A 26,491-nucleotide genomic window follows, 5' to 3' on the forward strand; every position below is an offset into this window, starting at 1 on the left:
TTTCATGTAAATTGCAGACTTAAAGTAACATCCAGCAATTTATATGAATGTCATTCAATACACAATACTACATATGGTTACTTGTAAAACACTGAAGGACTTTCTTGTTCCCTTTCTTGTTAGATGAAAAGATTGATATCGCTCTCATGTCTGTACATCAAATATAAAGCTACTCTGACAAGACGTTAGCTTAGCATAAAGACTGGAAATGGGGAGACGGCTAGGCTGACTCTGACCAGGCCGGGTCTCTATGCTAAGCTAAGCTAACTGACAGCTGACTAGCTTTATATAGCATAAAGACATGAGAATGGGATCAATCTTCTTAACTAACGCATAATTCCCAAATTGTTGATCTATTACATCAAATATTGCTTTGTTACATGCAATGATTTAGTGGTTTTTCATTGACATTTTACTTATTTGTTTCTTCTTTTTTCCAAATAGATGGCAAACGCCCAACAAGAACAAATTGAGCAACAGAAGGCTATTATTCAGCAGTCCTTCCTCACAGAGAAAGAGCTGTTGTTGAAAAGAGAAAAGGATGTTGAAGATGAGAAAAAGAAGCTTGAGAAACAGTTTGAGGATGAAGTGAACAAGGCCAAAGCTCTCAAAGATGAACAAGAACGTCAGTGGAAGCTGATGGAAGAGGAGAAAAAGAAACTACAGGCCATTATGGATGAAGCTGTGAATAAACAAAAGGGGGCTGAAGCAGAGATGAAAAACAAGCAGAAAGAAATGGAAGTGCTTGAAAAGAAAAGGCTTGAACAAGAAAAACTTCTGGGAGAAGAAAACAAAAAGCTCAGAGAAAAACTTCAGAGTTTAGAGGTCGCCTCCAAAGAGGGTGCATCCAAACAAGGTGCCTCCAAAACGAAGGAAGTCCAAACTGATGAGGTTCCTGAGGAGCAGTTAGTTGCCATGAAAATTGTGGGAACAACAAAGAAAGTTTTCAATGGCTCTGTTGAAGTGGACGAAGCGAAGAAAGTTGTGGAATCACCGTTTGCGTTTGATGGAATTAGAGAGAAGGTTCCTGCTGAAAGGCTTCACGACATTGGTGTCCTGACCAAAAAGGAATTGGACAAGTTGAAAAAGGGCAAAGTCTCTGTGCAAGACCTCGGAAAGACTGATAAAGTGAAATCATGTATTCAGGGTCAGAGCTGTGTCGGAGGTGTCTTGACTCCATCCAAAGAGAAAATGAGTGTCTATCAAGCTATGACAGAAAACAAGATCACTCCCAACACTGCCACGATGCTCCTGGAAGCTCAAGCAGCTTCTGGTTACATCGTAGATCCAGTGAAAAATAAACTCCTCTCTGTAGATGAGGCGGTTAAAGATGAGTTAATTGGCCCTGAGCTCCATGACAGGATGCTCTCTGCAGAGCGAGCAGCCACTGGCTTCAAAGACCCCTATACTGGAGACAAAATCTCTCTGTTTGAGGCCATGAAGAAGGGACTTATTGAAAAGGAACAGGCCACCAAATTCCTAGATGTACAGCTTGCAACTGGTGGCATTGTTGACCCAATCAATAGCCATAGAGTGCCACTTCAGACTGCGTACAAGCAGGGTCAGTTTGATGCGGAGATGAACAAGAAACTCACTGATCTCAGTGATGATTGCAAATTATTCCTTGAGCCCAGCACTCAGGAGCGACTCACTTACAAACAGTTGCTGGAGAAATGCACCAAGGATGCAGAGACAGGACTGATGATATTACCAGTAACAGAGAAGGCAGCTCAGAGTGAGAGAACATACACAGATCTGGAGACTAAAGAAGTGTTCAGTACATCAAACATCATTGTGCCTTTCGGAAGGTTCAAAGGCAAAACTGTCACCATTTGGGAAGTCATAAACTCAGAATATTTCACAGAAGAGCAAAGAAGAGATTTGATTCGCCAGTACAAGACAGGCAAAATCACAGTAGAGAAAATATTTAAAATAGTTATCACTGTTGTGGAAGACAAGGAGAAGGCTGATAAAAATGTGTTTAATGGTTTGAGGGCTCCAGTCTCTGCCAGTGAACTGTTAGAGTCTAAGATTATAAACAAAGATTTGTTCAACAAGTTGAGTAACGGCAAGATAACAGTAAAAGAGATCTCTGAGATGGAGCCTGTAAAGAAGGCTCTGCAAGGAACACCCAGCATTGCTGGACTGTTGAATGAACCAACAAAGGAGAAAATGCCTTTCTATCAAGCTATGAAGCAAGAATTACTGTCACCAGAAACTGTGGTGAACCTTCTTGAAGCTCAAGCAGCGACTGGGTTTGTAATCGATCCCGTCAAAAATGAGAGGGTCCCTGTTGATGAAGCTGTGAAGTCGGGTCTTGTGGGCCCAGAACTCCATGAACGACTTCTGTCAGCAGAGAGAGCCGTCAATGGCTACAAAGATCCATATACAGGAAAGAAAGTGTCTCTGTTTGAAGCCATGAACAAAGGCCTTATAAAGAAAGACCATGGCATTCGTCTGCTTGAGGCACAACTCTCAACAGGCGGAATTATTGACCCTGTAAACAGCTATCGCATCCCACATGACGTTGCCTGTAAGCGGGGATATTTTGACGAGGAAATCAGCAAGACCTTGAACAAAAACACTGATGACACAAAGGTGTTTTATGATCCTAACTCACAAGAGGATTCAACCTATGCTCAGCTCATGAATAAATGTGTAACAGACAAAGAAACTGGACTCCCATTGCTTTCTCTTTCAAAGAAGGCTGCAAAGCCAAAAGAAGACAAACAGATCACAGAGGCTAAGACAAAAGAGGCTTTGAACCTTTCAACAATGGAGCTGGAGTATGGTCCTTTCAAAGGAAGAAAAGTCACAATTTGGGAGATAATACACTCTGAGTACATCACTGAGGTGCAAAGATTAGAGCTGATTCGCCAGTACAGAATAGGGCAGGTGACAATTGAAAAGTTGATAAAGATTGTGATAACAATGGTTGATGAAAAAGAGGACAAAACAAAGGAAGAGCCCTGTTTTGAAGGCCTTAGAGCACCAGTCTCTGCCAGCTCTTTGCTTGATTCCAACATCATCGATAAGGCTACATTTGACCAAATCCAACAGGGTAAAAAGACACCCAAAGAAGTTAGCGAAACTGATAAGGTACGGAAGTACTTGCAGGGCACAGACCGCATTGATGGTATCACTATGGAAGATTCAAATGAGAAGTTAAGCATATATCAAGCAATCAAGAAGAATGTTTTGCAGCAAGAAACCGGTCTTGCACTACTGGAGGCCCAAGCTGGAACTGGTTTCATAACTGATCCAGTCAAAAATCTGAAATACTCTGTGGATGATGCTGTGAAGGATGGAGTTGTTGGCCCAGAGCTGCATGAGAAACTTCTCTCAGCTGAAAAAGCAGTGACTGGATACAAAGATCCGTATACAGGCAATAAGATTTCTCTATTCCAAGCCATGAAGAAAGAGCTTGTCCTGAGGGAGCATGCTATTCCTCTCCTGGAGGCTCAGTTTAATACAGGAGGGATCATTGATCCAGTCAGCAGCCATCGTGTTCCCAATGATGTGGCCATTCAGCGTGGCTATTGCAGTAAACAAATGTCCAAGTCATTCAATGAGCCCTCGGGCGACGTTAAAGGCTTCACCAATCCCAACACAAATGAACGTGCTACTTACAAGCAATTGGTGGAAAAATGTGTAAGAGATGGCAACTCTGGTCTGTGCTACCTGCCTCTGTCAAGGGTCGAAGCTCCTGCTCCTGTTGAGAAATCTTATGAGTACACAGAGGAGCAAGCCCAAGCTGATCTAGCCAACACTCAAATTGAGATCCCTCATAAGAGTTTTGCAGGAAAGACTATGAGCATTTGGGAAGTCATGAACTCAAATATGCTTCCAGAGGAGGAGAGACGGCGCCTCATGGAGCAATATCGCTTGGGGCAAATCACAAAGGACAGAATGCTAATCATCATCATTGAAATCATTGAACAAAGGGAGACTCTGAAGTCCGAGCAGGGCATGTCATGTGATGTAATCAGAAGAAGAATTACCATTGAGGAGCTATACAGTGCTCGAATTATTGACTTGCACACATACAACCTCTTGAAACAAGAAAAGATGACTATTCGTGAGGTAATGGAAATGCCATCAGTCAAACAGTACCTCTTTGGTACTGGCTGCATTGCTGGAATCATGTCAGACAGTCCTCCAAAGATCAGCATTTACCAAGCTATGAAGAACGGAAAGATTAAGCCAGAAGTTGCTTTGAATCTCCTCGAGGCCCAAGCAGCAACAGGATTCATGATCGATCCAGTGAAAGATGAACTCCTTACAGTTGATGAAGCTGTACGCAAGGGGCTAGTAGGCCCCGAACTTCATGACAAACTTCTCTCTGCTGAAAGAGCAGTTACAGGTTACAAGGATCCGTACAGCGGGAAAGTGATTTCTCTCTTCCAGGCAATGAAAAAAGATCTTGTTCCTGAGGATTATGCCTTGAGGCTTTTGGAGGCCCAGAATGCCACAGGTGGATTAATTGATCCTGAATACTACTTCCGCCTCCCCACAGATGTTGCCATGCAGCGTGGATACATCAACAAGGAGACACTTGACAGAATATCTGAGCCTACTGAGGATGTGCGAGGTTACACTGATCCAACGACGGATGAAAAACAGTCCTACACCCAGCTACTGAAAAGATGCAGAGTTGATAAAGAAAGTGGTTTGAGGCTGCTTTCACTGGCAGATAGAAGGCTCCTCTTCAAGGGTCTCAGAAAGCAAATCACTGTGGACGAGCTGCTTCGTTCACAGATTATCAACCAAAAGACATACAATGACCTCACTGAGGGTATCATTACAGTGGAGGAAGTCAGCAGAGATGTTAAGAAATACCTGGAGGGTACCAGCTGTATTGCTGGTGTGTATGTAGAATCTAGCAAAGACTGTCTGTCTATTTACCAAGCAATGAAGAAGAACATGATCAGACCAGGGACTGCCTTTGAGCTCCTTGAGGCTCAAGCCGCCACAGGATATGTAATTGATCCTATTAAGAACCTGAAACTAAATGTTGCTGAAGCTGTTAAGATGGGAGTTGTTGGCCCAGAGTTTAAAGATAAACTCAACTCAGCTGAACGAGCAGTCACGGGCTACAAGGACCCTTATTCTGGCAAGATCATCTCACTATTCCAAGCTATGAAAAAGGGCCTTATTCTGAAAGACCATGGCATTCGTCTGCTAGAGGCTCAAATTGCTACTGGTGGAATCATTGATCCACAGGAGAGCCATCGCTTGCCAGTTGAATCAGCATATGAACGTGCCCTCTTTGATGAGGAAATGAATGAAATCCTGACAGACCCATCTGATGACACAAAGGGCTTCTTTGACCCCAACACTGAGGAAAATCTCACCTACCTACAGCTGATGGAGAGATGTATGATAGACCCAGAAACAGGCCTCGCTCTTCTGTTGCTGAAAGACAAGAAGCGCGAGAAGAAGACATCATCCAAGTCCTCTGTTCGCAAACGTAGGGTTGTCATCGTCGATCCAGAGACGGGCAAAGAGATGTCTGTTTATGAGGCTTACCAGAAAGGGCTCATTGACCACCAGACCTATCAGGAGCTCGCAGAGCAGGAGTGTGAGTGGGAAGAAATTACAATCACCTCATCTGATGGAGTTGTAAAATCCATGATCATTGACAGAAGGTCTGGTCGGCAGTATGACATTGATGACGCAATCTCAAGGGGCCTAATTGACAAGTCAGCTCTGGATCAGTACCGTGCAGGAACTCTGTCCATCACAGAGTTTGCAGACATGCTCTCTGGAAACACAAGTGGTGTCAGATCACGTTCATCCTCCTTTGGATCAACTTCTTCTTCCTCTTACCCCATGAGCCCAATACCTTCTATAAAAGCACCAGCATCCACATGGAACGACCCGACTGAGGAAACTGGTCCTGTGGCTGGAATCTTAGACACAGAAACACTGGAGAAGGTGTCCATCACAGAGGCCATACACAGAAACCTTGTGGACAATATAACAGGCCAAAGGTTGCTGGAAGCTCAGGCTTGCACAGGAGGTATTATTGACCCAAATACTGGAGAGAAATTTGCTGTTGCAGATGCAATGAACAAAGGGCTTGTTGATAAAATCATGGTGGATCGCATCAGTCTAGCCCAGAAGTCGTACAATGGATTTGAGGATCCCAGAACCAAAATCAAAATGTCAGCAGCCCAAGCTCTAAAGAAAGGCTGGCTGTACTATGAGGCAGGGCAGCGATTCCTTGAGGTCCAGTATCTCACTGGTGGATTAATTGAACCAGATGCTACCAACAGAGTCTCAATAGATGAGGCAGTGAAGAAGGGCACCTTAGATGCACGCACTGCGCAGAAGTTACGAGATGTTAGCGCATACTCAAAATACCTCACATGCCCTAAAACCAAGCTTAAGATCTCTTACAAGGATGCTATGGAAAGAAGCATGACAGAGGAGGGGACTGGTCTGCGACTACTTGAAGCATCATCCCAATCAAGCAAAGGCCTCTACAGTCCCTATAGCGTCAGCGGGTCAGGCTCTGCTTCTGGGTCACTGTCTGGCTCAAGAACTGGCTCCAGGTCAGGCTCCAGAAGAGGCAGTTTTGATGCCACTGGTTCAAGTTTCTCAACAAGCTTCTCTTCTCCTTCCTACAGTTCGCCAAGCTATGGCCGCCGATACTGATGAGTTTGAAAGTTAAGGAATGGTTTTCTAAGGGAAGGATACACTATAAAGCCACAGTGCTCACCAGATGCCTACTTCTCAGTGGAATAAGGACTACCTTTATTCTGCTCTGCATGTGGTGGTTACAGGAGTTTTAATATTTAATTTTATACAAGTTGAATATTTGTTTATCGTATGTGTCACATTTACTTTCCGTTATGTTTATGCTATATTATCAGACTTTCTGATTACCGTACTGTAAGCAGCATATACAAGAGCTGTTTATTACTTCCAAAAAATTTAAGTGTACGTGATATCTTTTTTGGTTTTTAATATCATAAACATTTACTGTTCTACACACAAGATTCTATTTACAATATTGTGAGTGTTGCACTAGAACCGAAACTGTTAAGGCAAAAACAAATTGGGTGTAAAAAACTAAATCCTGTACATGTGTATATTTTCTGAATATTGGAGAAAAGAAATTAGCTAAAGAAAGATAAATGCCACTCTGCAGAGCAGAATGAGGAGTCTCCCGAAGATGAATAAACACTAAAAGTGTCTGCTTTAAGAATGCCAAGCTTCAAGATCTTTTCTCTCCTGGGCTACTATGCTGCCTCATATACTCTCCCAATATGTACTCCATTCCCAGTTGTCTGTCATATAACCTGGAGCTACAGCAACATGCTAACCTTGTAAAAATGAACCTCAAAGTGCAAGCTACCATTAATGGAAGGATCATGTCCATTAACACCATCTGACAGTTCTGGAATTACACATCCACACACATCCAACTCAAGACCAACACATACAAGTCCCTGCCTACCTGAACACTTTAAAAAGGTACGTTATTTAATCATGTCTCAATTTAGTGCAATTTCTTGGTACGTTGTGTCATTTAATGTCTGAAATCCTAAACTCTAATGTTGATGTTCAATGTTGAATTGCTCTGTTTCAGATTTTGTCTTCACGGTTCATCTCATCTCCAGCTCTTAGCTCAGATGTCTTCCAGAGACTTGTGGCATTCATTTGGACTGTGACCTTCACTGTAATCAATGGTTGTCTGCAACAGTACAGAAACACACATGCTCATATGACATTTCACGAGATTATCATTTTGAAACTTGCATCTAATCTTGAACTCATTTAAAGGCCTAAACTATGCTTTGTAAGTGCCTGCAAAATACTCTTAAACACTTAAATGAGATGTTGAGTATTATATAACTGGGGCAGTGGCTACATTGTAAACTGGCTAATGCATGTCTGAAAGAGCAATGCTACCTATATTGGTATAAAAGTGATCAGGTAAGCGTTTTTAGAGTCCTGTCCAGTACAGTACGTCACAATCTAACAAAAAAATAACAGTTAATTTCATTGTCATAAATCTGGTCGTCACACAGGGCTTACATGTATGGTTTGAATGTTTAATAGCTAGATTTACATTATTTGAATATTTTTCCCTACACAGACAAGTCATAATATATACTGTATGTACTATACATTGATGATTATATAGAGCACATTTGCTAAAAGCCATGAACTAACATTTCTTTGAGAAAGATCTTTAAGCTTTGCCACCAGACCCAGTATTTGTATTTTCCACAACATGTACTTGTTTTGATTTTAATTCTCCTTTGTAAAACACATATGATCTATATCATTTTATTTTCGTACTCTATATTTCTGCTTCGCATGATTTACTAACATTTAAAAAGGTGCAAAAACAAAATAGTTGTATCCATTAAAGCTTTTGTTTTATTGTTGCGTTTCAAAAGGTTTGAAGGATGTATTTTAATGAGGGTTGTCAAGCCTTGTTGAAAAGGGTGTATTTATAATAAAATGGTGACAAGGAATTTTATTGTAACACCTTATGCTATGTAAATAAACATGGAAATTAAATGTTTTTTTCTCAAGTTTATTCATTTTAAAATGTCGACAAATCCTGTTTGCTTTAAATCTGATGATTTACAGGTCTTTAAGTTTGTGTCAAATAATAATAGATTAATTTGAATGAACACAGATTACTAGATAAATGTGTGGTGTTTAATTAACTAGCCAAAAACAAATAACTTTACCTTTGAGGTTCCATGTTTCCTTGCATTATTTTACAAAGAAGCCACCTTTAAGTTTATTGGTTTTGATATTCTGTACATGGCACAAAAAGACAATATGAATATCTATTAACACAGTGGTGGAAGTATTCAGTTATGTTACTAAAACTAAAGTATTAATTATAATGTGAAAATACTCCATTACAAGTAGTAGTACCAGTAAAAGTATCAGCAAAATGTACTCAAAGTACTCATTCGGCAAAAATAGTCCCTGTCAGTGTGATTATGTTCTATATTATTATAATTGCTCATTTTAATACTATTAATGAGTTTATATTGGACAACCTGCTCATATGGACTTCATGTACAATCTGCATAAATATAGTTAAAACCTCTTACAGTGTGGGTGAATTTACCCGAAAATACCTAAAAACGACATACTAAATTAAATTAAAAGCTGCTCTTCAACCGTTTGCACCATATGCATGATTGTGGTCTCATTCAAAAGATAACTCTCTTATTGTTCTTGCAAAACAGTCAGAATTTCTCAAGCTTCTGGCACTGAGTAATAGTGGTCTAAATTTGAAGAAAATAAACTCTGTCTGAAATTTTTGTTGAAAAAGATGCCTGAAGATGTCTAGATCTGGTAGGCATGAGCTGGAAAACACAATAGGAACATAGCATCAAGTATTTTCAAGTTCAGGTTCAAATTTCAGAACAAAAACAACATATTAGACAGGTTTTTCTAAGAGCAACACCAGGCATTTCCAAGCTGAGCAATTTGGAGATATTATAATATTTATTGATAAAATATTATTTGTATTGCTCATAAATAACTATTATATACCCAGATTCCCTGTCAGTGGTAATGACACAGAGTAAGTGAAGTATAAACACTTTTTTTGTAATATATTTTTTCTTTTCTTTTTTTTTCTGAACTTGAATATAATAAATACAATTTTAAAATATAAATAACATTTGTAAAAAACAACAACATTGAAATAGGTATCAAGATGTTCCGGTTTTCATTGGCTACACAATACGCCAGTCATCGGGAGACTCGGTTGCTATTGGCTTGGTCTGTAAACAAAAGAAGAGGGCTGGCACTTCCTTATCAAGTTGACACTCATTGGCTATTGAAGGCTGTAGATAAGGCATGGAAGCTCCAATTGGCTCAAATGAGGTGTCAATCGAACGCTTAGAGGCCGGTCTCCATTTTGGATTCATGCGCTGGAATAAAGTTTATACCTAGTATAAAAAGAAAATCACACACATCGATCAGCTGATTTCAAAGATTGCAACAGCTGTTTATGGGCTTTTATCGATGTGACGATGTTGACGATTAATATATTTTGACTGGAATGGATGTATTGGACCTTTGGCAATGACACAGGAGTATTTTTTTTTATTATTATTACTGATTACAGGATTATTATGAGGCTTTATAGGTGAGTTGGCTCAATGTTATGATTTTGATTTTGAGTTTGCTTGCTAGTTTGAGGTGCTGTTTGTACCTGCTGTTGTGATTGTGATCTCAAAACCGTTTTGCTCACTAAATACACAAGATTCTACGCTTTCTAACGATGTATGGCACTGGGCAAAAGTGAAGACATTATTATTATTATTAAAAAAATGTTTTTTCTTCCCATGAATGAAAATTATGCTTTTTATACAAAGTTCAGACTGGGTCATGTGAAAAGGGGGGCTCTTATTAATTTATCCGAAATACAACGAATTTTAGTTTTCAATCAGCAGGAAACATGTGCCGACACCATGGGATCATCGTCCCACAGGGGGAAAGTACTGCCCGTTTCTCAAATGTGACTGCTGGAAGCAGTGGTGGGCGGATCGATCTAAAATATCGATGTATTGATACCAACGTTGGTATCGGTATTGATCAATACTTGCGTGATGAGATCGATACCAAATTGTGCAGTATCGCCCACCCCTACTGGCCATGGGCCAATACTGTCATTTTCCCACGCATGAAAATGATACATTGTATACAAAGTTCAGACTGGGTCATGTGAGAAGGGGGGCTCTTAGTCAGGCGGTAAACTTTTACATTTAGCCGAAATACAACGTATTTTAGTTTTCAAAAGGAAACATGTCCTTATCCAAAAATCAACTGACGGTAGCCGCCGCCGAGCAACCACGACAGCCGAAATGCACCCGGTGCCGACACCATGGGATCATCGTCCCGCAGAAGGGTCACGTGAAGTGCTGCCCGTTTCTCAAATGTGACTGCAGCAAGTGCTTTCTCATCACACTGCGGACTCGCATCACGGCCGTCCAGCGAAATCTGAGAAAAGTCCAAAATAAAGAGCAGGGTCCCCGGACCCACACTGTCAGCCTGGTGAAACAAGCGGCTGAGGGGACTTGTACCGCCTCGGCCCCGGGTGGAGGACTGTTGTGTCCCCCAACGGATGGGGCCCCTGAGCGGGCCGCCACCACCGTCTGGAGCCCTCACGATCCCCGGAGCAGAGCTGCCCGGGGACGAGAGAATGTGGCCGGGATGGACAGCGGGAAGGTGCTATCCTTCGCTTCTCGCGAGAAAGGGCCATGTACACCTATCGGTAAGTCATGTATCCCACTCAGTTCATTATAATGTGTTTAACATGTCCATCGAAACAACTCCAAGTTAGCTTCACTGAGATGTTATTGTAAGATAAATATTGAACTTACAATCAGAACCGAAGAAGAGAGTAGCTAACTTAACAACAAACCAATAAATGATGACCCACTTGGAGCAACAAAAACACATTTTGAAATAAAAAATGTCACATAGTGTATTTGCCTACATGAGCAGGGATATGAGTAAAACTATACACTTCGGAATTTTCTATCTAAATGTACAGTTTTGTAATTTGTGAGTTAAAAATGAAAAGCTTTATAGAGACCAGGTAAGACCATTCATCTAGCACGAGCATGAGTTTTATTGCAATTCATAATTATTTAAAAAGAAAAACACTACCGAATGCTGTGATGCCATTAACGGCCATTTAACACCTGCAGCTCAGTCGAACAATTATGCGCGTGGAGCAAGCTGTGCAGCTGGCACAGGGACACGCGCACACACCGCGCGCACACACTATGAGGAGGAGAATGGCGCGAAAACCGAGGGAGAGTTTGCTGAATCTTTTTTTTTTTTTTTAAAGGACCATATATAATCAAATCACTTTTAAATACTATCTTTACATCTAAATACTTAAGAGTAATAATTATATCTGTGCAAAAATGTTTTTTTACATAGCAGTTTATACAAAGTGAAAACAGATCAAAACATTTTATGTAATTAATGTGATTAATTGAGAAAGTAATTGGCAAATTAATAATAATGTAATAATCAGTTGCAGCCCAAGTACTGTTATTGTGTATATTATAGAGAGAAAATCCCCCCTCACCTATAAAACACCAGTCTAAAACAATAAAAGGAATCTTTAAGAAGATTTTGATGTTAATAAACGTAGCTGATAATGTCTAACCTTTCCTTCCAGATGGCCCTTACTTCGGTGAATTTGGTCAGACTGCACCTCTGCCTGTTTTTCCCTTCCCATTCAGGATGTCAGGTCATTACCCCGGCTGCTACGTGCCGTGTCCAAACATCCCGTTGAACATGCCGTGGCCGCCACCCGTGCCTGCTGGGCTTTACAATGATGGCCTCCGTGGACCCCTGATGTTCCACTACTTCCAGTCGGGCGCTGCACATTACCCACCTTCACCAGTGCCCGGGCCTCCAGCTGTAAGTGGCTGTTCCTCTTTGAAAAAAAAATAGGCCATCTGAGAAGTGAAATAAACTGCTATTATGACCATGCATTTGTTTAATATGGCAGGATTGCAGACAGGTCTTCTTCACTCTTCAACCGCCCCCCCTGCCAGAGGCCTTTCAGGAGGATCTGATGTTCAGGCATCTCCTGCAGCCTCCTCCAAACACACGGAGCAGGACATAGACGAGCTGGACTACAGCACAGTGAGAGATATTATAGGGGGACTAGATTATATTATCCAGGCTATTTCCTCCAGGTTCTTTGCAGTTTGTTGGCAAATATCTGTTTTTGTCCTGCTTCGTACCAAACAAACATGGGTCGACTACAGTCCTGTTCAGATTGCTGGCATGAATGTTTCTGCACGCTGTTGGTTGTGATGTGTAGATATTTATAATTGTGGCATTGTTCATAAAAGGAGCCAGCTGATGAAGCCACAATTAATTTGTATTTCTAGTTTTAGAATAATAAAAAATAAACTCAATTGCAAATGTCCTCATTGTATTAGTACATCAGTGCTGTTATAAATAAGCCCTCTGCTTGTGCAGCAGTGCAACATACATTTGTTCTGTGTACTTACATAACAGTGGACAAGCCTTTTTTTGTTGGCAATGTAAGTTTGCAAAGAAAAAGGAAAGTTGGTCGAGTTTATCTTTTCATATCCATCCTTTTTGCTTTTTTTCAGCAGACAGGAACAGTGCGGGGATTTAATCACACACTGGAGGTAACAAGGGCGTAACATTTGGTAGAGACATGTCTCTTAATATCCAGAGACTGAATTGACCATTGCAATAATTTAGATAAAATATTTTTAATCATAATGTGAAGTAAATAAACTCCTGATTGTATTGTGTCACATTTAATGATTATCACACGAAAATATGAAGATCAACATAGGACGTTTTTAGTAGAGTGGGAGAGTTCATATTCATATAAAAATGCTGCCTGGCCTAGTGCAAAGTGTATTTGCGTTTAAAACACTTCTTCAAAACGGAGAATTAGCGCATTTCCCCTCTCTGCTAAAAGCAAGCGGACAAGCCGAAATGCAACATTGGTTGAAACCCTGCACGAAAACTTTGCGACCCGGTTCCATGATCTACAGCTGAAAAGGTGACAGATTACGTTCCTCGTCGACCCTTTTAATGCTGAGACGGACTGTTTGAAATCCCCGCTAGTGCATACCTGTCAACATTGGCTCTCCAACAGCTCTCAGCCACCAATGTAAACGTAAACACATAAGGGACATTCAGGAAATACATGTTTATTTAAAGTATGTATTATTGTACAGACATGTTTATAAGATTTATGTATTTTATTTGATGAGTTATTATCATCAATTTATTTGATGATGGATGAGTTGTGTGGCTTTTGTTTCCCCCACGAGGACTTCCTCGTGATGTCAGAGTCTGGAAACACGTCCGCGACACTGCGACTGAAATCACCGCAGAAGCTGAAGGCTACATTATCTTTGGCGCAAAGCATCGACATCTTTCCCTCAGCTTTGGTCACTTGGTTTGCCTCCAACACAGTTCTTGTCACACATGAAGTCATTGACAGTGTATGTTTTGTGCCTCTTGGCGTGCTTGTGCTTGGACGATTTTTCTTGCTGCTAACATCTGAATGGCACACTTTACAAAAAGCACGAGTTTGCCCGACTGTCAGGTACTTGCATAAAGTTTTAACTTGTTTGGCAGGTACAGCTGCGTCTCCATCTATCTCCCGGTCACTGTGACTCTCATCATATGTTCGTCGTCTTCTTCTGTGTTATTGTTCCTGTTTTCTTCTTCTGTGTTTACTGGCGGATAACGTTTTTCAGCTAAAGTTAAACATAATACTGCCACCTGCTCTACCGGAGGACACTTTACACTTTTTTTAATTAGGTCTATTTTTTTTCTGAAAGGTTAAAAATACGGGATAATTACAGGAATAACGGGAGGATTGACAGGTATGCGCTAGTCACGGACGAGGCGATGGCCCAGTTGGAGATGATTGAACTTTCTGAGGAAGACTGACTGAAACCTGTTCTGAGGGAAGGGACCCTTGAGTTCTGGAAAACTGTGCCAATGGAAAAAATTATCCCAATGTCAAACGGGCTGCACTCAAGCTACTATCAATGTTTGGGTCAACGTACGTCTGTGAGTCGGTGTGTTCTACCCTGAAACAAGTGAAATCAAAGTATCCATCTGCTCTGACTGACACACGTGTGAAAGAATTGCTTCGAGTGACCACAACGGAATACAAGTCAGATTTGAGGAGGATTGTTCGAGGCAAGGAATGTCAGAAGTCCCACTAATTTAAAGAAGCAACATGCATAGGAAGATAAAACACACTGAGAGTTTGTGTGAGAGTGCACACAATGTTCATTGTTGATAATAACTGGCCTCTGAACACTGGTAGGAGAGGTTTAATTCAATTTCTCTCAATATTATGGTGTGTGACATTTACAATAAATCTGTCTGAGCAGAGTGTGTGTGTGTGTGTGTGTGTGTGTCTTTGGGAGGGAGGGTCTTTGAGTGTGTGTGTGTGTAAAGTTTTAGATTTTAATTTAGTCTGTGTGAGAGAGAGAGGGGAGGAAGAGAGTGAGGGAGCACAGAGAAAGGCTGAGAACAAAAGCGAGAAGGGGGGGGGGGGGGGTGCACATATGTGACTGTGTGTATGATGTGGCTCTTTGCAGTAACATAGTAACATTTTTGGCTCTTAACCTCTGACTTGTTGGCCACCCCTGATCTGGGGGATCCTGCGATGATTGATGGGGGAGGGGGAGATAGTAAGCACAGTTATGCTGCATGGTTGTATTGTATTTTGAAGACCTTTCTCTAATCTTTGCTTTTTTTGTGAAATATTGGATAGTTGTATCTCTTTGAGCCTTAAACAGTTATTTAAATCAACCGTCTGAGAAGTTTAGAGATGAGGAACTGCTAACAACTCAGAGACATTGGAAAAAGGGTGAAGCATCCACTGCTGACCCTTTGGTATATGATGGTTACACTTCACCTCAGGCAAATACGTTGTGTTGACATTTATTATCTTCACTTTACAAATATTCAGAGATACATTTCAGCCTTCCAAACAGCATTTAGATCATCATGGACACCCAAGTTCATTGTTTAAAACTAGATTAAATAAGTTGTAGATAATAGCTGCTCTCAGCTTTTTCACTGTTGTAGGAAATGAAGCAATAATTTGCATAACTGGACTATGGCATGAAAAAAACAATTATATCTATATGTCTGTCTCACATTTGAAATTTGTGAAATCTTTGAAATCAGTCATTTTGCTATTTAATGTGTTAATGTTAATGTAAAAAATGAACTGTAATGAACGGTAATGTAATGTGTTAGTGAAGCTTCTGAAGTACAACATTGTGTTATGTTCTACTGCTTGTATAGTGAAATGATTGATTGTGTTTATGAGCCGTTTCTCACAGGAGAATGAGGAATCAACACCTAACTAAGCAGAGCTCTGACTGCATTGTCAGAATTATTCTTTTTTAATCTGACATGAATCCAAAGATCTGCAAGACACAGCGCTGTGTGGTTTTGTAAAGTTCCTAAGCTTATATGTACACGGTATGACTTCCGCAAATACATGACAGTGCACGTTGTCCCTGTACCACACCCTTAACTCTGAGAACCTGTGTGCTGCCATTTTGAGTCTTCCTCTGATGTTTTGAATGCAGACACACAAACACGCTCTCTCTCTCACCTGGCAGTCACTGCAGGGCAAATTGGGCATCAATATTGGATTATTTTGTCGTGGAAATTCTATTAACAAAGATGATCAAAAGATACAAAGTTTGTCTTTAAGTATCTTATTATAAAGAAGGCTTTCTGCAGAAGGGATCAGAGCATACAGCACGAAGAACTGTCAAACAATGATACTGTGTGAAGGTCTCATCTTTATACACCTGAGGGGTCAGGAATAGGGCAAGGTAAATACACTGTTGAGACAATAGTTAATCAGTTTGGACATTTGTCTGTCGAACACAGCCCCACCGTCTCCTTACTAATGTACTGCTTCCCCCTACCATCAACACCTTGGACATAGAAAAAGGTCCCTCAGCCCGTACCATATGTTAAAAGAGGACAGGGGAAATACAAAAACAGTAAAGGAATTTAAGCAATGCAGCATTTTTCCATTACACTTTACTCACATGCTTTATTATTTTACAGTAGATCAAGAATATAAGAAGACATGTGTTTTAATTTGGGGCTTTTAATTGTTTTATAAACACAGGAATGAAAGTCTCCAGATAACATATTAAAACAATTAAATCATCGTCGAACAGGCAGAGGCAGTGACTCACATTGAACCCAGAATGCAACTTGATTAACAACTTTCTTATGTCTCTGTTTCTATTCCTCATATATGAGGTAGATCACCAAACTAAGCCAGGTTTAAAGTGCAGCTATGAATGTAGGCCAGTGGCATTAATGATAGTTGCCTTTTCAGGACTCAGTAACAGTGTTAGAGCTCCTCCACTGGGCACAAACAGCACATCCCTCTGTACTGTTTCTGAGAAATCATCTGATGAGTCTGGTAGGTTTCGTTTCTGTGTTGGTGTGTGACACACAGCTCTGGCAGGATTTGTAATTTTGGCACACAAAGGAAGAAAGAGCGGTCAATGGTTGTTATGTCATTTGTCCCTGCCAGGCCATCGAAGCTTCTCGTCCTCCTTGTTTTGCCACATTGTGTCAAAGAAAATATTTTCTGCAGGAAAAACAATCAGAGATCAGACGAACAGAAGTAAAATGTCGATAATATATGACTGACAAGTCATAAATGAAGTGTGTACAATGGCATTAAATCTATAGGAAACTCCAGCACAAAAAGGACAATCACTATTTTGGGTACTATATTGAACAGGACGTTATTTTTACTTATCATAAAACAAAATGTGCATGTTTAAAGCACATAAAAACATGCTTTCCCTCTTGATATGAGGGTTGTGACCTTGATGTGTTAAATTGAGTTCTCGTTGCTCATCTTGCTGTGAGGTAGATAAAAACAAAGAGTGTATGTGTGAGTATCCTGGTCCATTCATGACTGTTCATTCATCTCTTGTCCTAATCTGACCTCTGTTCTCACAGAGTGGATTCCTCTGAACGTTTGCAGCCTGACCTGTTTAAAATAATTAAAGGAGTCAAGATGCACACACACCCGTTATGCACACACTCCAAACAACCGGAGTTATGTTAATTCTCAGGAGCAGGACATGTTTCGCAGATAAATGTACCAAGGAAGCAAAGAAAGAGCAGGCTACAGGAAGACAGAGGGGCACGTTCAGAAATCCTGGAGGATTAGTGTGTAGCGCCATCTCCCTGTAGAGCTGGAGAACTTGTCATTGTACTGTTCAACCGAGGCTCTCAGTCTCCAACTCAGGCAGTGTTTGCAGTGTTGCCAACTCCTCGGTAAGGAGAGTCGCTATTGGCTGCCCAAAAAGTCGCTAGAAATCGCTAAATGATTTGCATAATTGATCATTTGCATGTAATTGTAATGGAGGCTGTAGGAGAGAGGAATAACGTCCAGGGAGAGACAAAAAGTGACTAAAAAGCATATGTTTAGAACTACAAATTATTATTCTTTATTTTAGTGAGACAGTGAAGAAGCATTTACATTTTCATATCAGCGTCGGCTGTGCGCATGCGCGATTCATTTGCCGTCTGGACGCGGAGAGTGCGGGTCTCCTCTCTGCTCTGGCTGCAGCTGCTGCGCGAGGCTACTGTGACACTGACCGCCTGTGAGAGCTTCAGGACGGCGGAGGGTTCACGGCAGCACCCGCTGCTCGTTGAGGACAGTAACTGCAGAACGATACGACTTCACGTCAGAGTCTCCAAAACACCAGAAAGTCTCCAAAACACCAGAAAGTCTCCAAAAGTCTCCAAAAACACCAGAAAGTCTCCAAAACACCAGAAAGTCTCCAAAAACACCAGAAAGTCTCCAAAAGTCTCCAAAACACCAGAAAGTCTCCAAAAACACCAGAAAGTCTCCAAAAGTCTCCAAAACACCAGAAAGTCTCCTAAAACACTAGAAAAAGTCGCTAGATTCTTCGCTAGTAGCTTTTGTCACCAAGAGGGTTTGGAAAGTCGCTAGATTTAGCGAGTGTTTGCTTTCAACTTCTGGTAAAGGTTTGTCTTTGAGTTTCAAGTTAATTTTATTTTCAGATATAACGTGACTTTTGAGGTCGCTCAACGTTGGTACTGGTGGCTTTATTTTGAAACTATTACCGGAACTTGTGTTTTTATGGCTAACTTGACGGATCGGTGTACGTGAAAGTGAAAGTAAAATAAACCCGGAGTAAAGGGGAAAAACCCATAATAATAATAATAATAATAATAATAATAAGTGTTTTGTTCGTACGATAGCAGCAAAGAGTACCTGACAGCAAAGGAAAGACATACAATCATGACTTACAGAAGTGACTAAAAAGCATATGTTTAGAACTACAAATTATTATTTTTTATTTTAGTGAGACAGTGAAGAAGCATTTACATTTTCATATCAGCGTCGGCTGTGCGCATGCGCGATTCATTTGCCGTCTGGACGCGGAGAGTGCGGGTCTCCTCTCTGCTCTGGCTGCAGCTGCTGCGCGAGGCTACTGTGACACTGACCGCCTGTGAGAGCTTCAGGACGGCGGAGGGTTCACGGCAGCACCCGCTGCTCGTTGAGGACAGTAACTGCAGAACGATACGACTTCACGTCAGAGTCTCCAAAACACCAGAAAGTCTCCAAAACACCAGAAAGTCTCCAAAAGTCTCCAAAAACACCAGAAAGTCTCCAAAACACCAGAAAGTCTCCAAAAAAACACCAAGAAGTCTCCAAAAGATCTCCAAAACAACAGAAAGTCTCCAAACACCAGAAAGTCTCCCAAAAACACCAAAAGTCTCCAAAACACCAGAAAGTCTCCAAAACACAGAAAGTCCCAAAAGTCTCCAAAAACACCAGAAGTCTCCAAAACACCAGAAAGTCTCCAAAAGTCTACCAAAACACCAGAAAGTCTCCAAAACACCAGAAGTCTCCAAAAACACCAGAAAGTCTCCAAAAGTCTCCAAAAACACCAGAAAGTCTCCAAACACAGCAAGTCTCAAAAACACCAGAAAGTCTCCAAAAGTCTCCAAAACACCAGAAATTCTCCAAAAACACCAGAAAGTCTCCAAAACACCAAGAAAGTCTCCAAAAGTCTCCAAAAACACCAGAAAGTCTCCAAAACACCAGAAAGTCTCCAAAAACACCAGAAGTTCTCACAAAAGTCTCCAAAACACCAGAAAGTCTCCAAAAACACCAGAAGTCTCTCCAAAGTCTCCAAAACACCAGAAAGTCTCCAAAACACCAGAAAGTCTCCAACAGTCTCCAAAAAACACCAGAAAGTCTCCAAAACACACCAGAAAGTCTCCAAAAACACCAGAAAGTCTCCAAAAGTCTCCAAAACACCAGAAAGTCTCCAAAAACACCAGAAAGTCTCCAAAAGTCTCCAAAAACACCAGAAAGTCTCCAAAAACACCAGAAAGTCTCCAAAAGTCTCCAAAACACCAGAAAGTCTCCTAAAACACTAGAAAAAGTCGCTAGATTCTTCGCTAGTAGCTTTTGTCACCAAGAGGGTTTGGAAAGTCGCTAGATTTAGCGAGTGTTTGCTTTCAACTTCTGGTAAAGGTTTGTCTTTGAGTTTCAAGTTAATTTTATTTTCAGATATAACGTGACTTTTGAGGTCGCTCAACGTTGGTACTGGTGGCTTTATTTTGAAACTATTACCGGAACTTGTGTTTTTATGGCTAACTTGACGGATCGGTGTACGTGAAAGTGAAAGTAAAATAAACCCGGAGTAAAGGGGAAAAACCCATAATAATAATAATAATAATAATAAGTGTTTTGTTCGTACGATAGCAGCAAAGAGTACCTGACAGCAAAGGAAAGACATACAATCATGACTTACAGAAGTAAGTCAATCTACAAGCTGTCCCTGGTTGCTGTTATCTGCTTCATCAAAGGTAAAGTTACGATAATATCTGTCAATATTTAAAAACATATACATCGATATTTTTGCTCTGCTGCTGGCTACATACACAAACTAGTGTACTTGTATGCACATGCAGTATAACTACATGTACTGTAGCCCGGATGCATGTTTACTGGTGTAATTAAGTGACCCAAACTCGTGGAACAAATGGGCAAAGTTAATGTTAATGTGCATAGGATATAGTGAATTGAAGCACATTTCTGACATTTGAGTATACTTAAGAGTCATTAATCATTTTAGGAAAATCCAAATATAGTCAAACAGCTTTCTAATGTTACTATAATAATTTGAAGTGAGCAATTGCAGTGTGCAAAACGACTTTAACTTTACATTTCAGGCTATTACATATTGTAATATGTGATTATTTGTAAAACATATGCCGAATTTAGCACAAAATCCAGCCACCTAATATAATGTCTAAAGTAGCCTATACTTTTAACTTTAACATAGATTATGTTAAACTACTGTATATTTCTAAGAGGAGATTGGTGTGCTTGACTAAAACCCAGTGGTTTTAAAAGGGCAACAATTGAGACAATTAAAATCCATACTACATAATAATACACAGAGACTTAGTCTGAACGTTTTTAAGACTTTCTAGAGAATAGGCTACTGCACATTTTGTTCATATTTCGTGTACAAAGTCCAAACACTGACAAAAGAAAGCAGTAGAAATGATCAAAATGAAAGCAAGACACTTCAGTCAACCACAATTTATATGGTTCCCTGAGGAGAGTCACAGTTTTACTTTTATTTTTGTCTGTTAATTCCTACAATGCCTTAATGCTTGTCATAACTGCTTCTGCATTTGGTATTTCCTATGACATTAACTAGTGCTACATGCCCTATTTAGTGGATTGGTTGTGTAATACGTTTGGGAAGGATATGCAACATGCAATGATGTATTGGTAAATATTAGGGAAATGTTGTAGTGTTGCCACTGAAGAATACAAACAGCTATGGACTATAATATCAGAATATAGTGTAATCGCACCTGTTTCACAGTGCTTTAAAACATTTTTAATATTGTGTATTCCTTGTTGAATCTACTGTCTAAAGCCAGCAGCAGCAGCTGTCCAGTGTTGGAGTGCTGGTTTGTGCAGGAGAAAGCGGGTCGAGGAGGAGGTTTAGCTGCAGCTACAAGCCAGGAAAAATCTCTGCTTCACATCAGAACAGACGCCTACAGCCACTCTGCAGAGTCCCAACAGGCTCCATCTGACATCAACCCCGACAGAGTTTACTTTATTACCGGTTAGTTCAAAGTGACACACTGAACAGGATGCACAAGGTTTATTTCTGCATGTGTTTGGGTCCATGCTCGTTCATTGTGTCTGTTCATTGGGTCCATGCTCTTCCATCTCGTTCATTGTGAGTCAGCAGTCTTAGTTTAAGGTATGTTATACGTCTCCAGAGATGTAAAATCATTATTATACGTTGAGCATCATTGCACTTTTTCATCATGTCTCTCTGAATTGCATGCATTCACATGTAGTTAATATCCAGTATGAGGATACCTTTACTTACAATTGTTATTAAGAGGTGAACATTTATGGGTTTCCCCACTGGAAGTTACTTTATCTAAATTTCAGTCTATTAGTGTTTTTTCTGACAAGGGCTATCTGTCTCCTTCTGATCACTTTAGTTAGAAGAGAGTCTTCCTTCATACGAAGAAAATGGGAAACATTGAATGGATACACAAATATAGCAAGCTTGTGTTCTCTATCCTCAAAACTGACTGAATTACCATGTTGTTTAATTTAAAGGTTACATATTAGGCTAATTTTCAGGTTCGTACTTGTATTTTGTGTTTCTACTAGAGCTTGTTTACATGCTTTAATGTTCAAAAAACGCATCATTTTTTTCATACTGTCTGTTTGAATATACCTGTATTCATCCTCTGTCTGAAACGCTCCGTTTTAGTGCCTGTCTCTTTAAGCCCCTTCACAAAAATGTCCAGTCTTCTCTGATAGTTCACTGTTTCCTGTTCTTTCGTGTCTTCGATCTTGGCGTCTATGCACCATCTTTGCAGCCGGGGAATAACTGTAACGGCACTCTCTACCTTACCTATATATTGTGTAGTTGTTTCATCACAACCTTTAGGAAGTCCTGACGATTAAAGACATGGAAATCTCACTTTTTACAATGTGTGACCTTTAAATGTTTGAATTGCTGGAAAAATCAGAGATGGGATTAGTGATTCAGATGTCCTGATCCAGGTTATGCATTATCTGCATCCTGTAGTTTTTATTCTGCCTTTTTACTGATTCAGTACAAAGTTTCTTTGTTAAACATTACATTGTACACTGTAGATATGGGTTTGGTGTTGCTTCATGTCTTAATTTATGTTTTCTAGACTTTAAATAAAATGTGTCAGCTAGAGATTCCATAATTAATTAGGTATTTATCAGAAAATAAATGTTTTATTATTTTTAAACAGGCCTAATATGTATCTCTCAATCATCTCCGTCTTCAGATCAAGTTAACATTCTCTTGTCAAATTCCATTTCTTTTACATATAAGCAAAGCGAGCATCTCTGATCTACTGATACAATGACAAATGTTACCCTTCGGACTCCTCTTTCCTCAGACCCAGCTGCCACTCTCTGCCACCGCTCTCTGAACCCTCCAAGAGGCTCTGTCAACAAGCCCCATTGTGAGATCAACCCCTTCTTGCCGCAGCCCTCCACCCTCAAATGGGTTGCTCCACTCACGGACTCCGCCTTAAGCCCCATATACCTGCAAGCTGATTGGTTTTCAACTTCCATTCAGGGCCTCAACAAACAGCTGGCCATTTCCACTATCACGCGTGCTCCAACAGCAGCCCAAGAGCCCAATGGTAATGATTTATGACACCAAAGACCAGATGATGATTGTTACCCAGGACCCCCCACCACATGGCTGCTACCATTTAGAGATACACACACATCTATAATTAAGATGGTCAAAAATGACAAAAGTTAATCTAATGTCAGTCATATGTGGTAGTTTGAGTCTCACCTCCTCACTGTCCGTTTCCTCAGTGATCCTCAGTGTGACCAGTAAAACCGTCTCAGTGCAGTCCAGACTCGGGGAACCAGTGCTACTGGATTGTGGCTTCTGGGCCTACCCCCCTTCACCTCTATCCGGGTCGGGGTTTGCCGTAGAGTGGCGCTACCAATTCAGAGGCGACGGACGTTTGGTTCTGGCCTACGACGGGAAAACGGACCGCTTGGCTGATACACAAGAGGAAGGGGCCACACTGGACTTCGAGGGTTTGCACAGGAAAGGAAATGCGTCTCTGATCCTGCAGGAGGCTAAAGTGCGCCACTCCGGGATGTATATTTGTACGGTGTATCTGCCGTACCTTGTGGCTCAGGTGGCGGTGGAGCTTGAGGTTGTAGGTGAGGGAAAAGATTGTACTTCTTGTTGTGTGTTTTAAAACATACCTGCATGCTTAAAAATGTTAATTGTGAGATTATTCTTCTAACCCTTGGCCTCTGCTCTCAAAGAAAGTTCTATCTCTAACTATTAATCAGTGACTGTCAATGTTGGCAGTCACATGAAGCCTGTAATTGTTTAGTGTCTGCTGTCAAATAACTGAAATAAACAAATGATTCTGTTAGAAAATATAACAGCACATAGTAAGGTCCTGAATAACCCAGATTTAATTGGGAACCAGATTATTTTGATTAACTTTCTCTTATTGTCGTTCCTCTTTTCTTTGCTCTTCCATTCGTTCCTCCTTCGACCTAGAACCTCCATCCCTCTCCATTTACCCGTCCGCTCTGCCCCTCGCTGTTCACGGCCAGACTTTGACTGTCCAGTGTGAGGCGTCTGGCTTTGCCCCCCTCTCCCTGGAACTGAGCTGGGAGTTTAAAGGCACCGATGGGAAGTCCAGGCCTCTGGGATCAGGCAGCGTAACAGGCCACAGGCAGGCCTGGGATGGAACCTATAGCCAGAGCACCCGGCTGGAGCTTGACACAACGAAGCTGGACCTGGGCAGAGGAGGGGAGGTCACCTGTGTGGCTGTCCATCTTGGAGGAACACGACGGGCCAGCGTAACCCTCAATGTCATTGGTAATGTGGAATACTTTTGTTGTTTTAGACATTTATGAAGCTCTTTTGGCGACAATGGTTTTGATCTTTTTATTCCATAACAAGACAGAGGCCAGATAAGGATTTTTCTGCACATTGCCAAGATATTAATGGGTGAATTAGCAGAGGCAGATATATAAATGTAAAACTGATAGTGTGATGTAAGTCCATTGTTTGGGATTTTGGTTATAATGATATACATTTCAAGTCATCATTTATGACTTTGACAGATGCTGTAAAGTGACTGGTGCTCACTGAGCTAGATTACGGTAATTTTATGCTGTGGGCCAGTAAAAAACCATAGACCATAAATATGAACGTAGTCTCCACGTCTTCATTTATTGGTTTCTGAAGAGCTGTTGTGAAGCTCAAAGTGAGTGGCTTCAGCCATCGCCATCTTCGCCGTGATAACACGGCCTAACTCCCGGCTAATCCAAAATTAGGTAAAGAGGTGGATCGTTGATGGAGATGAGGCGGTGACGCAGCAGACAGCTAGCGGATAGCCACCTGTGATGGTACACACCTGTGGCTCAAAGCTGCCACGCCCTTAATTATGCATAACTTTAAGGCTTTATATAATTCAAACAGGTGCGTTATATAAAAATGAACACCGTTTTTGTACCAGGTTGTAAACATGTTTATTTCTGGTGTAAAGTTGGGCATTTTAACATGGGGGTCTATTGGGATCGACTCCCTTTTGGGGCCAGCCTCAAGTTGCCGTTTTTGGCACTTCAGCATAGCAGCTTGGTAAAAACATACTCATGAATGGCAAAGCTTATCCTCTTTAAAAATAACATTTCAATGGAGATAAGATTATTTTAACACACCTAATATATATGATGGCTCTGGTGGAATATGTCACTCTTAAAGGTTGATTGTTGAAGGTTAAATGAATTATTTTCATTAAGCTTGATAACAACGATACAAGTCATTTAAATGGGAATCAATTAAGACTTGAATTCTGTTCTTTTGTCTTCTCAGGTTTCAGTACTCCCTCCATTGAGGACTCAATGGCAATGGTCGGTGTAGCGCTGGTGCTTTACGGTCTTATCAAGTTTGTGTCTTGGACCTTCACCAGCTCAGGTAACAAATAATCCAGAAAGAATGCCTTGGCTACGGTAATAATAATCATTTCTGAAGTTAATAATTGTCTGGACTAAACACTGTACACTATGTAAAGAATTACATTAAGATATTTAAATGTATGATTTCTGTACATGACTTTGTGTCTTCTGACTGTACACAGGCTCAGATGAGGCTGGTCCACAAGAGAAGGTAATGTTACATTTTAAAATACTACAAAGCTCATAATTCTGAATGCGGTCACAGAGGTGTCACAGCGGATAAAGGATCACAGACGGGTCTTCTGCACATAGTTTAGGGCGGCTTTGTTCAACAACAGGTGTGAATAGTTCATGTCCCATATGAAGCACCTCACTGTGTGCAGGCTGCTGTGTTCATCACTGAGAGTCTGGATTCAGTTTCTCAGAGGCCTCAGATCTGCTGTCAGGAGACGGAGGGCATTTGGCTGAAATGAAGAGCAAAGAGAACAAAGGATTTATTCATCCACTGTCCCCGGTACAAAATATAAACGGGACAAAACAAAGATTAATCCGATTAAACCTAGAAAGTTCCAAACACTATCCACAACAGTGGAGAACTGTGCGACTCCTCTCTACTGTGAAATACAAAGTGAAGCGTCTTTAAACATAATATATGAAGGATGGAAGCAAACATGATGAAATATCAACATATAATGAATCATCTTAAATATGAATTCCCTCATATCATCGTGACCCTGTGGCTCTGAGCCTCACACCGCTGACTGTTGAAGCTTCACGTTCACGATCCAGATAAAAGCTTCAACTCAGAGCCTAACATCTAAATACTGACAACAAACAAAGGAGACAAAGTTTCTGTTCTGCTCTCTCACCATTCTTCTTTTTGTA

General features: G+C 40.8%; 3 protein-coding genes and 1 long non-coding RNA gene across 15 annotated transcripts in view; 3 read left to right on the forward strand and 1 right to left on the reverse strand.

The window, feature by feature from the left end:
• pleca (plectin a) overlaps positions 1–8,542 on the forward strand; it is a 94,575-nt gene extending 86,033 nt beyond the window's left edge. For all 10 annotated transcript variants that reach the window (XM_029442897.1, XM_029442898.1, XM_029442901.1 and 7 more), the window contains 2 exons: positions 445–7,482; positions 7,598–8,542. In XM_029442897.1, coding sequence (XP_029298757.1) covers positions 445–6,660 — 6,216 coding nt within the window. In that variant the 3' untranslated portion in view covers positions 6,661–7,482; positions 7,598–8,542. The remainder of the gene's footprint in view (positions 1–444; positions 7,483–7,597) is intronic.
• A 2,142-nt stretch (positions 8,543–10,684) lies between these two features.
• Positions 10,685–12,924, forward strand: LOC115015868 (doublesex- and mab-3-related transcription factor 1Y-like). The gene is given in 4 exon segments (XM_029443476.1): positions 10,685–11,266; positions 12,188–12,432; positions 12,524–12,614; positions 12,617–12,924. Coding segments are annotated over 4 exon segments (1,023 nt in total). The 5' UTR covers positions 10,685–10,797; the 3' UTR covers positions 12,835–12,924.
• Positions 12,925–16,592: 3,668 nt separating this feature from the next.
• LOC115016125 (uncharacterized) lies at positions 16,593–26,491 on the reverse strand. Its single transcript, XR_003833070.1, has 3 exons — positions 26,476–26,491; positions 23,466–26,070; positions 16,593–17,164 (listed from the first exon to the last, which is right to left on the reverse strand). It is a non-coding gene; the product is annotated as an uncharacterized LOC115016125 (long non-coding RNA).
• LOC115016122 (tapasin-like) lies at positions 19,985–25,636 on the forward strand. 3 transcript variants are annotated; one of them, XM_029443793.1, is made up of 6 exons: positions 19,985–20,104; positions 20,336–20,439; positions 21,528–21,719; positions 23,056–23,304; positions 23,489–23,848; positions 24,201–25,321. In XM_029443793.1, the coding sequence occupies exons 2-6, from the start codon at positions 20,376–20,378 to the stop codon at positions 24,560–24,562; spliced, it is 1,227 nt and encodes a 408-aa protein (XP_029299653.1). In that variant the 5' UTR covers positions 19,985–20,104; positions 20,336–20,375; the 3' UTR covers positions 24,563–25,321. The 3 variants fall into 3 exon arrangements, with proteins under 3 accessions (XP_029299653.1, XP_029299655.1, XP_029299654.1); XM_029443795.1 differs by adding an exon at positions 25,524–25,636 and having other exon boundaries at positions 20,026–20,439; positions 24,201–24,524; XM_029443794.1 differs by having other exon boundaries at positions 20,045–20,104; positions 20,339–20,439.

Source organism: Cottoperca gobio, chromosome 11 (genome assembly GCF_900634415.1).
Source record: "Cottoperca gobio chromosome 11, fCotGob3.1, whole genome shotgun sequence".
Taxonomy (NCBI): Eukaryota; Metazoa; Chordata; class Actinopteri; order Perciformes; family Bovichtidae; genus Cottoperca; species Cottoperca gobio.